At 40.8% G+C, this 15,714-nt stretch overlaps 2 protein-coding genes across 5 annotated transcripts; one reads left to right on the top strand and one right to left on the bottom strand.

The window, feature by feature from the left end:
- The first annotated feature begins 1,937 nt into the window (after positions 1–1,937).
- On the top strand, positions 1,938–8,608 carry LOC118403909 (cytochrome c oxidase assembly protein COX11, mitochondrial-like). 2 transcript variants are annotated; one of them, XM_035802772.1, is made up of 7 exons: positions 1,938–2,124; positions 5,354–5,764; positions 6,299–6,448; positions 6,624–6,749; positions 7,177–7,218; positions 7,929–7,967; positions 8,233–8,608. In XM_035802772.1, exons 2-7 carry the CDS (start codon positions 5,414–5,416, stop codon positions 8,290–8,292), a joined length of 768 nt encoding a protein of 255 aa, XP_035658665.1. In that variant the 5' UTR covers positions 1,938–2,124; positions 5,354–5,413; the 3' UTR covers positions 8,293–8,608. The 2 variants fall into 2 exon arrangements, with proteins under 2 accessions (XP_035658665.1, XP_035658664.1); XM_035802771.1 differs by having other exon boundaries at positions 7,929–8,445.
- A 774-nt stretch (positions 8,609–9,382) lies between these two features.
- Positions 9,383–15,237, bottom strand: LOC118403910. 3 transcript variants are annotated; one of them, XM_035802774.1, is made up of 7 exons: positions 15,129–15,237; positions 13,575–13,670; positions 12,806–12,861; positions 11,547–11,603; positions 10,914–11,028; positions 10,038–10,210; positions 9,383–9,890 (listed from the first exon to the last, which is right to left on the bottom strand). In XM_035802774.1, exons 1-7 carry the CDS (start codon positions 15,157–15,159, stop codon positions 9,828–9,830), a joined length of 591 nt encoding a protein of 196 aa, XP_035658667.1. In that variant the 5' UTR covers positions 15,160–15,237; the 3' UTR covers positions 9,383–9,827. The 3 variants fall into 3 exon arrangements, with proteins under 3 accessions (XP_035658667.1, XP_035658668.1, XP_035658666.1); XM_035802773.1 differs by lacking the exon at positions 15,129–15,237 and adding an exon at positions 14,872–15,097 and having other exon boundaries at positions 9,395–9,890; XM_035802775.1 differs by lacking the exons at positions 12,806–12,861; positions 13,575–13,670; positions 15,129–15,237 and adding an exon at positions 12,554–12,741.
- Between the last annotated feature and the right edge of the window lie 477 nt (positions 15,238–15,714).

A 15,714-nucleotide genomic window follows, 5' to 3' on the forward strand; every position in this document is an offset into this window, starting at 1 on the left:
TAGCCTCTACCAGGCTACGTGGATCGGTGGTCTATTAAATGCATTGTAGAAATTGGACAAATAGAGTCAATAGTACGCTAAGGGAGTCAGCCGGCCTGAAAAAAAACATTACGAAGTGGTGAGGATAATGTTTTTTTTTTCTGGCCGGCCAACTCACCCTAGCGTACTATTGACTCTATTGTTTGTCCAATTTCTACGTTAGACCACCGATCCACGTAGCCTGGTAGAGGATATTCAACGGCAACCGGCTACGGCTGTAGACACCCACACAGAGATCACAGATCTCATTCAAGACCATTCAGGAGTTGGAATCCCACAATTTTGTTTTCTATTGGCTCTACTGTCCTGTATCCTGTATGTACTGTACTACTAGTAGAGTAGAGTACTATACTGTACTATACATGATGACTTTACATGGTCACTCGGCCATTAGGCCATGTTGGTTTGATTATATGGATGACATCCTCTGGGAACTCCATAACTGATGCGAGCGAGCGAGCGAATAAAAAAAAAGTTTGGCCTCCAGTATGAAATCAAAGTGGCCAGGAAGGTTTAACATAGGACTAAACACACATAGTATGGTATACCAACAGTTAGGTGTAGGGACCAGTACATTATACGGGTACAAGACATTTTTTTCTTCTTGGACCAATCCGAAAAAAAACAGACCTGGAAAAAAAATCAGAGGAACAGGTTTCGCCAATTACAAAATGGACACACTATGTCAGCAGGCATTTGGGGTCTTACCGGGGGCCAAGAAGACAACAAAAGGAAGTCAAGTAGAGTTTAACGTCAATTGTACCAAGTTTCTACAGTCAAAGGTACAGAGACAGTTAGCCTTTATTACTTGGAGATGGGATTTTTAAATGCCAGTGGGAGTCCAATGATCCACCAGATTCCTTTGTAGCAAAACTGACCAATTACCATTGTTTTGAGTATTGCAGTTCTTAAGTTTCCACAGACAATCAGGTCCAGGTTCAGATTCGGACCTGAAAATGATCCTCTGGACCTGAACGGGACCTGAATTTTCTGTACTGGTACCTCCCCCTACAAACAGTAGATTTTTTTCTTTCTGTCCTTTCGCATCTTATTCTTTGACTTTAGATTTATTTTGGCATTCTATGGCATTAGACTATGATTAGTTATCTGTTTTCTGATACTTTTTTTTTTTCAATCTACAGAATATTTGTGCTCATTTTACAGCTGCTTTGCATAATTCATTGTGTGTGGTCGAAATTTTTTTTTGGAAACGGCCGAAAATTGGTGCGATCCATATAATCAAATCAACATGGCCTTACTATGGGCAAATAGGGTGGCTCGCCCACTCGCTCAATCTGAGCTAAACTCAACTCAGGTGTTAAAAGAAACCCCCTTGTGGGTGGAGCGACCCTATTTGCCCATATAATATAGTACTAGTATACTCTCCAAGCAGGGGTTAGGCTCCGGTTGTTTTGTTTTTTTTGTTTGCCATTTTTATCGGGATTTCTATTTCGTCAATCTTCTTGAAGTACGCCAGCATGTTAGGTTTTGACACAGCAAGATACAATACAAAATAGATAGCCCGATAAAAACGACTAAAAAAAAAAAGCTCATGTCTACCAGACTCCCCAGGTCGCTGGAAAAATAGTAGAAAGTGGCCTGGAAAAATAGTAGAAAGTGGCCAAATAGACAGAAAACACACCGGAGAAATTAGGTGGCCGAGGAGTACAGTTTGCGGCCATCGAAACTCTCTGGTGTGTTTTCTGTCTGTAGTATTTGGCCAATTTCTACTACTAACGTTAGGTCTTTAGATTAAGGTAAATTGTCTGTGTAACGCAAACTCCGCTGTCCGGGGCTAATTGGCCCCTGCCCACAATGTAACGTTAGGTCTAAGTTCTTACATTTTTCAGTATTATACAATTCTTTTGCTAGGGGTAAAACTGTGTCAGTCCAAGGAGGTTCAACCTCCTTGGTCAGTCATGGTATGCTCCTTGCTATGTTAGCTACCCGCCAAGCCATTTAATTTGCCTTTTCGTCCTTTGACCTTCCGATCATGACGTCATCAGAACGGCACGACAGGTTTCGTAAGTTTTGCTGACCACCAAGAAGTAACAAATGTGTCGTTGGATTCTGTAGGAGAAGAAGGTAAGTGGTATTTTAGGCATTGATGTAAGATCAATTTAGAGTAACAGACTGTTGATCGGTAAAGGGGAGGGGAAAATATAAGTGCAATTTTTGATAGAATTTCATGCGCATTGTTGAAGGGGGAGGGGGGCAGGTCATTCCTGCGCAAGACAAGAGTAGAGCAAGGAGGTTTATGTGATATAACCTCCTTGAGTAGAGTTAGTATAGTAGACAACAACTATTGAATGAAATTATTGACAACATAAATGAAGTTTACGGAACACCACAACAAGAAAGACGACATGGTTACCTTAGCAAGAATGCGAGAAGACCAGCTGGGGAATGAACAAAGGGTATATACAAACTTCTGCTGTAACGTTATATAATTTGTTACACGTAGAGGGCACTAAGAGGTGGGCTCATCTAAATTAACTACCTTCAGCATAGCTTGCGATCACCACACAAAACTACAACATTTTCAAGTACTTCAGTGGCCCGACCTCTGACATGACCCAACGGCGTGACAGATGTTGGTCAACTATCCCTTAGAACTTCATATAGAAGAAGAAGAAGCAGGACTAAGTAACACTTCCAAACACGCATAAGCAAGGCACCAGTGTGCAAGCACCATTGAGGACAGCAAACTAAAAGAGCACTAAGCAGGAAAAGCACCAGGAGACCACATCTAGCGGAGAAGTAGACGTTAAATAAGGACAACAACAACAACATCTTACTAACATAGTAAACAAAGCAAACAACTTAGCACTTGGCTTTTTAAGACGAAACTTGAAAATGAGATCAAAGAAAATCAAAGAGCTGGCATATATTGCTCTAGTATGGCCCATACTTGAATTTGTCCTGCAAAGACATCAAGAGTACAGCAAAGGGCAGCCTGCTGGACATTGCACCCTTATAGATGTACTTTGATAAATTGACTATCAACCAGATAGTCGGTCATTCTACCAACCTGATGAAACTCTTTTCGGAAGCGAAAGTCTAATCAGTCAGTCGGTTATACTTATAGTCATATGGTACTATTACAGCACTGTTGCGGTACACTTTCTTCTAGCTGAAATGACAAAGCCCTGCCCATAATGACCGTGTCATTTTGAACCTTGACTTGAGGTGTCATTTTGTGCCGAAATCTGCAAGTTTGTGTTGGATTTGACTGCCATTATGAGACATAAAGATTCCTGCGGATGCATGTGGGTGGGTCAATGGAGTAGTCTACTGTAATATGGGAGGAAATTTCGTTGTAAGAAAATTTGAATTTAGTTGATACAGAAGTTTAAAAAATTTGTTTTATTATTTTAAACAAAGTATAGGAATGCTGAAACATATATAGTCTCATACCTTTTTAAGAAAGATCTGTGTACCTCATACCTTTTTAAGAAAGATCTGTGTACCTCATACCTTTTTAAGAAAGATCTGTGTGAGTGTGAGCTTTTTTTCCAACAAATAACTGTACATTCACCCGTGGGTTAGTACACTAAATTGGAAAGGTACACTGTACAGTAATATCAGTGGATGGGACATACAGATACGTCGGTCAAGAACGTGTGTATGTTGTACATGTATTTGAAATTACAGTCAAACCTGCCCGAGCGACCACCTCTTCTCAGCGACCACCTGGCCATTTCGACTGCTTTTTCTCGGTCCCGATTTTTTTTCCCATTGACGTAAGCATTAAGCGACCTTTTCTCAACGACCACCTAGCCAACACGACCGCGACCGGCCCAAATTGGGACCCATAACGACCGCATCATTTTTAAAATTGAGGTTTTCATCGATTTTTTATGATAGCTAGCGCGATTTTGTGCCGAAATCGGCCAGTTTGCGTCGGGTTTTGACTGCCATTACGATGTTATGTTTAGAATAAAGATGGCGGCGGTCAATGGGTGGGTCAATGGGGCAGTCTACAGTAATATGGGAGGAAGTTTCCTTGCAAGAAAATCCGAAGTTGTTACAGAAGTTTAAAAAAAATCTATATCATTATAAAATGAACGAATGCTGAAACGTATATAGCCTCATACTTTTTAAAGAAAGATCTAAGTAGCTCATACCTTTTTAAGAAAGACCTGTGTGAGTGCTTTTTTCCAAGTGTACCGTACATTCAGCCATGGGTAAGTACGCTATCGGGACATACCGGGCATCGAATTCGAAAGGTGCACCGTAGTAGTTATTTCAGATACGGCGATCAAGAACACAGCAACGCATAAAGGTCTGTATGGTAACTGACAGCATCAAAGTTCCCTTACGTCTAAAACGTTAGTGTACAAATATTGAGCTTTAAAACACTGTATCATATCGCGTATAAAAGGTTGATAAAAGCTTGGGGTTAAATTTACAGTTAACAGTGTGCGTGCTGTATTTGACATTAAAGACTTTGCTTCTTTGCGTGCGTGCAGTGTGCTTGCTATATGCCATTTAACACAACGGAAACCATTTAAACTATGCATCGGGCATGTTGTGAGTTGATACTCTTTTAACCGACCACCTGTCCAATTGGACTGCTTTTGCCCGGTCCCCCGGGTGGTCGGCAGGTCGGCAGGTTTGACTGTACTTGTTACTGTTAAAGTCATGCCATCAAGCAATGGTCAACATAGAAAAATAGAGGCAATAGTAAGAATTCCATTGCTGGAAGTGAAAATGCATGTAATAGTGACATTTGAATTTGAGGCAATTGAAAAATTGGTTTGGGCAAGTAAATTCTTTATATGCCCGATAGTGAATTTTAGAAAACTTGTCTAACCCTGCAGATAGGGCCCTGGTTTACATGAGTTTCTCAATAAGGCACGATCTACACACAGTTTTTCCCGATATCGGCGAGCCTACAACCTCTCGCCGACAGCTTTTTTTCATCGTCTAGATGGAACTACTATATCGCCATTACAATATCGGGAAAATTTCTCGCGAAAGGTCCGGACCATTCGTACGAATACTACGATACCTTACCGATAGCTTAGCAGGGGTCCCCGACAGCTTTGCGCGCGTGTAGATGCTTCCTGACTTCGGGAAGGCTCATTAGCATATAACGCCATGTGGAAAATCGCGCTATATGTTTATGACTGCAAGCGCCATGGGTGTCCGGCCTCCTACGTTCTAGGTCCCTCCCGACATCTCCACAGATATCGGTAAAAACTGTGTGTAGATTGGGCCTAAGTTGCACCAAGGAAACATGGTTACTTGGCACAACAGCTCAACCAGGTATTTTGCACCCTGTATTAACTACATCTCTTTCCTATTCCAGGAGAAATACCACAACTGTCCTGCTGATCGGCTGCTTGAGAAAATATAAACTTCTCTCAAAATGATAGGATGTCAAAGGAGAATTGCTTTGCTGTGCATCAAAAAGCCAGCACTTAAGAAATGTACTTGGAGTGAACACAATATAATGAACATTAGGCAAGCAACACAAACGGGCAGTTCCAGGACGGTTTACGGTCATTACAGTTCCCACTGTGCCAATGTAGCACCCAACACCAGGCAGCTGCTGGGAGTGCCCACACCTTACCTTCAGTCCAGACTGGTACAGACTGGGAGGGGTCGTCACGACTGGAGACAGAAGAACAAAAGTTTGATGATGTACATCGGGGGGATTGGAGTGCTGGTAGCAGGACTGGCTTACGCCTGTGTACCACTCTATAGGATGTTCTGTCAGGTAAGTTTGCTTACGTACCACTATAGGATGTTCTGTTAGGTCAGTATGTCTGTTGGGGATTTTTTTTATCAAGGATGTTTTAAAAGAATATGTTTGATATCTGTGTTTTGAATCTCTCCTCTGTTTGTTAGTCACTCACAAAAAAACATAGTTTTTTTTTAGTTTGTTGTGGAATTTGAGGTTTGTTGGACTCTTCGATGGTTCTTTGATGTTGTACTGGGTTCGAATCAGGTCCACTGAACTTTGGAGAGCAAGACATGATTAGAGGCCTTTTTCTTTTGTAGTGCTCAAAAGAACTCTTCTAAAATCTGATTCATTTTCTAATCGGGCCAAAAACAGATCCATTGATTTTTTTTCCAGTCTGTTGTTTTTCGATTAGTCCAGCAAGAAATACCGGTTTTTACCAGCACTATATATGTAAGTTACAGATGCCCACTGTACTCCAGCACTTCTTTCCTGTATTCTTTGCCTGAAAATGGTCATGTAATACTAGTACACACTGTATATGTACTGTGGCATTTCTATGTTTGGTAGGCCACTGGTTTGGGAGGAACAGTCAAGCATGGATCAGAGACAGTAGCACAAATGAAACCTGTGGAAGACCGGGAACTGGAAATCCGCTTTAGTGCAGACACGGCAGCCAGCATGCGATGGAACTTTCGACCAAGACAGTCTTCTATCAAGGTACAGCCAGTATCCTATGTGTTCAAAAAGCACCTTTGTATCAGTATCTACAGTACCTGTTGCTGTCTTCCCAGATATTGTCACTCAGCAGTATTAACCATCTGATCATGCACATGCACATGTAATGATGCACCCTGTGTAGAGGTTAAAAGTCAGGTCTGTGTTCCCTCTCCAGCTGGTTCCAGGTGAGACAGCGTTGGCCTTCTACACCGCACGGAACCCAACCAACCAGCCAATCATCGGTATCTCCACATACAATGTGGTGCCGTTTGAAGCAGGACAATATTTCAACAAAATTCAGGTGCAAATATTCATCAAAATTCACAATATGTGTATATACCCATGGCGACTCTTAGAGGGCATGTTCTGTCTGTTAAGCTTTACATAAAGCCTAACAAGAGTCGTGTAAACATCCAATAGTACATTTCTCGTTGACTTCATGCTGATTTTTACCTCCATGAAATATATGGAGGTTGTATTTTCACTAGCATTTGTGTGCGTGTGAACAAGATAACTCAAGAACAGCTAGATAAAAGCTCCTTGACTACACTGCTACAGTAGTAAATATTACCTCTGATGTTAATTGTAATACATGTACCTATTGGCTACATGTACTTGATCATTGTGATGAAATACATGTGTATAACATGTTATACCACTAGTAATACGTATCTATGACTGATGTTTCATTAGAACTTTAAAATCTTTTCTCATTTCATACCTTGCAGTGTTTCTGTTTTGAAGAACAGAGGTTGGAGCCACATGAGGAGGTAATAATGATAATAAGCATACCAGCAGTCTACATGTAGCCTGGGAAACATTAATATGGTGTTCTGTACACGTCTTGCTTCTCTGTCCAGTCAAACCTGTATCAGTGGCCACCTTTGCATAGGGACCATCTGGCCATTGTGGTCACTTTTTGTCAGTTCCTAAGCACTAAGATTTCCAGTCCCGTAGATACCAAAACACTGCCTATTGTGACCATACATGGGCTGTATCTTAACTCTGCGCCAAATTTGATGTAATTGTAGTTTGCCGGAGGATTTGGAGTACCCGACAGGGTCATTTGGGCAGTAGCGGAAGGTACGCACGCCTTGAATGTTAAAGTGCAAGTCTTTATCGGCGAATTTACCAACATAAGTTGACATTGGCTGGGTACCATTCTCCGCGGTCGGCTTTGGGGAGCTTTACCCGGCACCGACCTGCTTCTATCAGCCTGTCTGATTAGCTGCCCTTTGAGATTTTGCCGATAGAGCTTGTAGCCGGCCTTTGGAGTTTACCCCGCCCAAGCGCCTCGATGGTATGGTTCCCAGGCTAAAGTTGACAATATCAATCATATCAATCAGTAGATTTGACTTCGGCAGGGGCAGTTGAATTTTGAAACAATCAAGATGTTACTTGTTGAGAAAGATTAGTTGGTACTGAAATCATGTGTAACTTATAAGTTGACCACATTGACCCTGTTTTTCCTTGTGTGTAGGTTGACATGCCAGTCTTCTTCTTCATTGACCCGGAGTTTGCAGACGACCCTGCCATGTACAAAGTGGACTCCATTACTTTGTCTTACACCTTTTTCGAGGCAAAGGATGGGCTCAGATTACCATTGCCAGGATACAGCTAGTTATAACTTGTAAAGACTTACATGTACATGTATGATGGAGCATCAACAGGGAATCTGGTGCATTTTTTAGCATGTGTAATAGGTATTTGTCAAACTAGAATGTATGAAACTTCTATAAAATAAGAGTTCAATAGGCAAGAACTGAGACTGTCAGAAGTACATGGCAGACTTTGATGCCACCAGTTACAATTGGTTTGGAAGTGTGTACAGTAGAGGACTTTGATTACAAACTTGTAGTGAGGAATGAAGAAAGCATTGCAGGATGTTCCTTGATTTTATCTTCAGTAATTATTGTGTAATGATGTGGGAGTGTTTGCCCTCCAAGCATGACAACACCATTTATCTGTTATTATTAAAATTGGACTGGTACCTGTAACATTATGTAACTTTACTGTCTCTAAAAGTAATTAGGCCATGCTGATTTGATAATATGGATGACATCTTCTGGGAACCCCAAAACTGATGCAAACAAAAAAGTTTGACTAAAAGAAAAGTTGCCTTTATCATGAAATCTAAGTGGTCAGGAAGGCAGAACAAAATTATTGAACACACAATAGATTCTTCATTTTTGTTCTTTCACATCTTCTTCTTTGACCTTGGAGTTGACTTTGAAATTCTATGACTTATCCTTTTTGAATACTAGTATCTACTGCAGGGATAAACAAGTCCATTAGCCCGATTGTCTCGGGCAAGTAAAAGTGCTGTTCGGGCAAGCAGAAGTGCTTCCCCACTTGCCAGATGGGCAAGTAAAAATTTCCAGATGTGACCCGCTCAAATTACCACTGGGTGTGACAGCACATGGGGCTGAATGCCTGCCTATATTGACCATGTCATTTTTAAGCCAGTAGAGACATGGATTTTGTTGTTGTTGTTGTCCTCGTTTAACGTCTATTATTTCGCTAGACATGGTCTCTTAACAAAAGTGAAAATTTATGAAAGGGAAAACACATAGAAAAATGTAATTAAAATTTCGGGCAAGTGAAAATTTGGTTCGGGCCCGATAGGTGAATTTTTGAAAACTTGTCTAACCCTGTACTGCATGTATTTTCTTACTGCATTTTGTAGCTGCTTGTATAATTTACAGTATGGTTGAAATACCATGGAGACGTGGGGAATGGCTGAAAATTGGTGCTTGCATGGATGTCATCCACGTAACCAAATCAACATGGCCTAACTGAAAAAGACTAAGATTGTTGGTGTCCAGCATGTCTTGTGAGAATTTACCTGGAAACATTTCACATTTTGCAGAGTTGGCAAAACAAGTACAGTACATCAGGTTCACAAGGCCATCCTTAAGGAGTGATATAATGCACTTTCAATGGCTCTTCCTTGTTCTTTATTACAACTTACACCCTTACAACTAACAAGACAATGGACAAACTCAAGTCAGTTCAATGAGGTCATCAAGTTTACTTGATCATTGAATGCAAGATATTTATCTATGATAAAAATTGAGACCCTTAAGTAAATAGCTCAGCTTACACATGGCACTGATATACATTTGTACATGCATGTCCCATAGTACAACATACCCAATAGCTGCTCAGTCTTTTGTTATGAAGCCTGTTCAAGCAGTTTGGATGCATACATGATCATGAATAAGGAAATATTTTGTATAAGTATTTAACCATGGAGAAATCTTTGTACTTCAGAGGAGTGGCAGGAAATAGATAATATGATGGACATGGCTCATATCTGGCATAAAATGTGTGGCCCAGGACTTCACCCTCTGATATCCCCTTACTGCTCTACTCCTCATCAGCTGGCCGGGCCTGGTTTCTCACTGATCAGGAACTGGACATGGTTCCACACAAACCACAGCTGGAAACAAAAACAAAGGACAATCTTACCTCAGCTTCATGACAATAATCACAACAGAGTTTTCCACATTTACTTTTGTTATGAAATTTTAAAAAATTGAATCTAAAGAACAGGTGAAAACTATCATAAAACAGTCCTGATCCTAACCTCGACAGGAACACACAACGCTCTTCCTACAGCCAGCAGGGTGACAGCTGTGTAGTGGACTGTGTGTGGCAGGTGCCAGCTGTACAGCTGCACACCTGCCTCGTGGCCATACAGCCATAATGGCAGAACATGGAGTCCTGTAATAGCAAACATTCCTGCAGGAGTCTTGAAACCTGCAAATAAGAACAAAGTCATTACCAGGCTACAGGACAATGTGCATAAATCAGATTAGAGTAAGACTCTTATGTACCAGTGCAATGGCCTGACGGAGACCTCCTTGTTGACCACTTGTTGAGTGTCTGAGATGTCCAACATTCGCACCAAGTACCCTGACTTTGGAATCACCTTCCTTGGAGACTTAAACAGACTTGATACTTTTGAACTCTGCTGAGGCAGTGTTACATGGATGTCACAAGTCGTGAGAAGAAACATCAGAAGGAATGCCTTACTGGACCTGATCATAACAAATATGAAAGATTTATAAGTATCAACCACCTTCAGTATTAGTATTATTGTCAAAGTAATCGTAATTCTATGATCATGACCTGCAAGGATTCAATACTGTCATCTATTCTATTTTTTACTCTATTGTAGTGCCTAGTATTCCATGTTGTGCGATTGATCCCTGGTGCATCATACTAAAGACATTAAAAAAAAATGGTACATGCTGCTTTCTCTGCTAAGCACTTGCATTTGAGAAAGAGTATGGTAGTTGATTGAACACAGGCCACTACCAGTGGACTAGCCCCTTGCTGTTGAGATTGCACAAAGTTGTATGGCCCAAGGGCTATTGAAACAGATGGGCATAGCCCTATGTACAATCTGCAGGAACATAAGATGACCCAAATTTCATTTTAAGAAGAACAGTGGACCTACCTTTTGCCATGACTGCCTCCACCCACCAGGGTGCACTGGTGGCCCTCCAGGCTGGCCCCATGTTGTGTGTGCAGACAAACACAAGCCACTCCAAACAAGCAATGAAGAATCCCCACTAAGTCAAACAAAACAAAACAAAAATTACAAAGTTTTCAATTATTAGGGTTTTCCTCTCTGTTACAATGTTTGCCAGCCCTTTTTTTTTGTATCTTGAATGCGATGGCAGCAGTGGTGGATTCCGGCAAAACTTAATATGCTTGACAAGACTTGAATGTAAGTTCATCTGTGATGGGAGTCAACCTTATGTTACAATTTTGAAAACCATATACTGGACACAAAATAAAGCCAAGCACCTTTGACCCTTTGCTGACGTCACACTTCTGGTGTGTGACTTAGACTTGGGTCATTTCAACTTGAGAAGGATCAGAGGACTGATCAAAATGTTGGTAAGTGACTTTATTTTGTGTATGGATAATATTATATAGTTTTCATAACTGTAACATAATGCTTGACAAGACATTTGCTACTGTTCAAAAGCATACGATTAATTTGACCCCAGCTGAGGCATTGCCAAAATGCAGCACATTTTAAACACAACATAGTTCCATATACACCTAATATTATCATTATTACCTTATAAAGGCAACTCCAGAGCAGAGTTCTTCCTATGCAGTCCACAGCAACATCCAGCTGTAAATAGAAAGGAGATTGGTCCAGATGAACATGTACTCAACTTGACTGTAGAAGTTACATTCAAGATTGTGACATCTGTATGTAAAGTCAGGAGACGGCAAGTCCCTACATCATACCAGTTCTAATACAAGGGGTGATCAATAAGTTCTCGGCCTCATAATGAAACAAGGAGCAGAACTCCTTTTCTGGGGTATAACTTTATACAATAATGCCTTAAGTCTTTGCCTTCTTGGGGATGAGCGAATGTTGACTCCACATCAGAAGTTCAGCAATTGAACAGGTTGCAAGTTTCAAGGATGCTTTTGGCCTTTTTCCAGTCAAATCCTGGCAACTTCCTTAAGAGATTTGTGACCCAAGTTGAGACATGGGTTCACCACTTTGATCCAGAATCAAAAGAACAGAGCAATGAACAGAGCAAGCAATGGACACACGGGTTCACAGCCACCCAAAAAGTTCAAGCAAGTGTCATCGGTTGGCAAGGTGAAGGCCTCTGTGTTCTGGCAAGTGGTCATCATGATTGACTACAAAAGGGTCAAACAATGCAATGGAGCGTATTATGCGACAGTTAAGAGCAGAAATCAGAGAAAAAAGGCCAGAGCAAAGCTTCAAGCTCCCGAGGACAATGCACTTGTCAACACAGCACAGGTGGCAGTGGCAACAGCATCCGAATGTGGCTTTGAACTCTTACCTCACCCTTCCTACTCACCTGACCTGACACCATTGCATAGTCACCATTTTGAGACTGATGATGACATCATCCAAGCTGTTGAGGCCTATCTTAAGGGTCAAGATGAAACCTTTTTCCAGCAGGGAATAGGAAAACTGGAACATCCATGGACATCAGGACAACTGATAAAGGGGACTTTGTTGAAAAATAGTGTAAGAAAAATCTTCCGCCCGCAACATTTTATTAGGAAGGCTGAGAACTTATTTATCATCCCTCGTACATGTATGAGGCTTTTGGAGTTTTCTTGAAGAATCCAACATTGACTGTATCTTGGACAAGCCAGCTGAGCAGTACCAGTAAGTCCACTCCCTCTTGAGTCACTCAGATGAGTAGACCTCATGCTTCAACAGTGGGAGAGCCCTGAACTATGACAGACTTCTGTAAAACAAGTGAGGACTTGACTTTGTGGTATACTTAGCATAGTGTTGTGGGCTTTTCGATTTGAAGTTTAGCTTTCCTCCCGCAGACGTACCCAGGCTCCAAATGCTGACACTTGCTGCAGTTTCCTGGCTGCCCAGCCATCTACACCTGAAGGTAGAGGAGCAGGTATATATATATATATGCTACATACTTCTAGTATATGCTATTATACTAATTTGCATAATTAGTTTGCAAATCATCTAAACACTCTCAGTTCCATTATTGGACCATTGCAACATTTGACATTTGTAACTGAGAAAGAGAAGAATCTTGATAGATATGCAAAATAAAGACATAACTTGCATAATTAATGAGAAAATGCTATAATCTCACTGTGATAAGTGATGGCAACTTTTTACTTGTAGCATTTGGAAGTTAAGTACAGGTGAACATCGCTGAACATTACTAATGTGCAAATGAGGTCCTCAATTGCATAAATTATCAGAAAATGCAACAAAAGCCTTCTGTTTTAAAATAGATTGTGGTGGTGGAGATGATCAAGTAATATAATTCACGCAAATGAAAACCTTATTTACATAATTAATGAAAAACAATTAATACAGCAGTTGTAAAGGTTAAAATCATTTGGCAAAGGTACAGGGTCGGGAAACTCTAGACATTTTTTTCATTGCCATGGATGCATGCAATGCTATGTTTTACTTCCAACTAAGTACTGTAAATACATGTATGTTTCCTCATTTGCATAAATTATATCAATGGATCATCACTTTCACCCAAATAACTGACGTATATAATCTATTTTCAGAAAGAAGGCTTCAATCACATGATGATTCATGAACTTTTACAACTTTCCAACTCACCGTCAAGGATGATAGAAAATGTGTACGCTGGGATAAACAGCAGTGGTACGTCAAAGGCCAGCCAAGCAGCCAATAGCACAGTAAGTCTGATGTAACCTGTCAAAAAGTAAAGTACATGCACAAATCAAACCTGGATGAATTCAACTTGTCTCTGGGCTGATCGTGTATCTATGATACATGTGGTCACAACTGTGAACCATATGTCAGTAACCCCAGTCCACCTTTATTGGAAGCCCATGGCCAATGATGTCACACAGTGAACAATCTCATCTCATCATGAACAATTGTGAACAATTGCACAATGCTCAATCAATAAATCCACTTTTACTACATTGTATAAAATCTTTAATATTAGTAGAAGCCCTTTCATGGATTTCACTACACATGTACAGGAAAAATAGGAATTGTAACGTTAACGTTTGGGAATATGTCAAAGGTGAACTTTGACTTGTAAATTATCCGCCATTTGGTAGGTGCCATTACAATCCAGACATTGTCACGCAAATCAAAACTATGGTCAAGACCACACCATTTGCGTCTCATGGGCTTTTACCTTCAACATATTACCTGGCCCAGGTCCTGTCACCCAGACATGCGTAGTGAAATCTGCAAAAGGGCTTATTGGTAACATTTCCTCTGACTGTCAATATCTCAAACCCACCCAATCAATCCAGACGAAGACACACATTAAGCAAGGAGGTTATCGCAAATAAGGATTTAGATTTTTTTTCCACGTAGCTTAATAGAGTGGAACCAACTGCTGGACCATAAACAAATGAATAATAAATAAATATCGCCAGTTTTGTTTTAGGGCCCCCCCGGCCCCCCCCCCCCCCCCCAACCTACACTCGCAATGCCCATAAGTACAATGTGGAGTCTATTCCCATTCACTGTGTGTTTGTACTTATGAGCCTTCGTATGTAACGTTTACCGTACTTATAGTATTTATACTCCTCACCTCACCGGTCCCATAGCCTCACCGGCCGTACAGGCAGCATGTAACGTTACTGGTAACAATAATTTGTTTCATAATATATTTCTGTTGCCGATTCCCCTTAGATATGTAACTAACGTTACAGTCTAATAAATAAACAAACAATTTTAAGGGCAACAACAACAACCATATACATAGTCTTTTTCTCGGTTTTGTTTGCTGCACTTTGCCCTTTTTTTCCACCTCACGCCACCGGCCGCACGGAACCTGCACCTCACCTGAACGTGATACCCTCACACTAGTCACAGAGGATTTTGTTCAGTATTTGATTGATATTGATAATTGAGAAACCTGTCAGCTTACCTATGACATTAGGCACGTACCAAAGTACTTGGAAGCGCGGAGTCGTCATCGGAATATTTTAACTGACAAAGAGCTTTTAATCTTTGTAAGGATTTTGCAAATTTTACACCTGATGAAATGTTGTTGTCCTCACTGACCTCAGGTCTCACTTCCGGATTTGTCCGTACATAAATAGGTCAAAGTGCAAAGGATGAGGTCGTCGGTACTGCTAAACTACAAAAGTTACTAGACGCCTCCCTGCTGGACGTTAAACGTACCGTCCCTTACACATGTGTGTGATGGGTTCATGAGAGAGGCGAGGCGCCTTTGACAGATTTTATCATAGCCGGTAGGCCTCGGAAATTGTTGTCGGATCGGCCGTGCTGAACTCGCTGCCGGGATGGATGTTCCGAGTGTACTCGGGATCACCCGAGCGGGTGCCGAACGTCGGCGAGTTCCGAGCGACCGAACCCGAAGAAGTCCAGCGCTGACGGTGGCGCTTTATTACAATGAAAGAGCGTATTCCTGCCCAACATGGGCTAAATGACCTAAATGCATTGTCATAGATATGTGTTGAAATATTTTACATTTTATATCCTCGAAAATGTCTTAATTGTATCAAAATGTGTCTCAAATTTGCATAAACCACGCATGGTGATGTTCACCTAATTTACACACGTATTGAATCTATGATATGGTAAAATGAATGTTCCTTTATCAAAAATATAAATGTATTTGATTTTCAAACAAATTATGTAAATTAGATGATGAGATGGTTCATCAGCATCTAAAAATCATATATCATGTAAATTATCTTCATATATATATTATATATACATATATATATAAAAAGCAGGGATCTTT

The sequence above is a fragment of the Branchiostoma floridae genome, chromosome 16 (assembly GCF_000003815.2).
Source record: "Branchiostoma floridae strain S238N-H82 chromosome 16, Bfl_VNyyK, whole genome shotgun sequence".
Classification (NCBI taxonomy): Eukaryota; Metazoa; Chordata; class Leptocardii; order Amphioxiformes; family Branchiostomatidae; genus Branchiostoma; species Branchiostoma floridae.

Excerpts from the sequence above, each read along its gene's own strand:
- LOC118403909 (XM_035802771.1), top strand. The coding sequence starts at position 5,414 with ATGATAGGATGTCAAAGGAGAATTGCTTTGCTGTGCATCAAAAAGCCA. Across the intron at positions 6,750-7,176 it reads AATATTTCAACAAAATTCAG|TGTTTCTGTTTTGAAGAACA; the intron begins GTGCAAATATTC and ends CATACCTTGCAG. Across the intron at positions 7,219-7,928 it reads GGTTGGAGCCACATGAGGAG|GTTGACATGCCAGTCTTCTT; the intron begins GTAATAATGATA and ends CCTTGTGTGTAG.
- LOC118403910 (XM_035802773.1), bottom strand. The coding sequence starts at position 14,920 with ATGACGACTCCGCGCTTCCAAGTACTTTGGTACGTGCCTAATGTCATA. Across the intron at positions 13,671-14,871 it reads GTACGTGCCTAATGTCATAG|GTTACATCAGACTTACTGTG; the intron begins GTAAGCTGACAG and ends ACTTTTTGACAG. Across the intron at positions 9,891-10,037 it reads CGTTGTGTGTTCCTGTCGAG|CTGTGGTTTGTGTGGAACCA; the intron begins GTTAGGATCAGG and ends TTTTGTTTCCAG.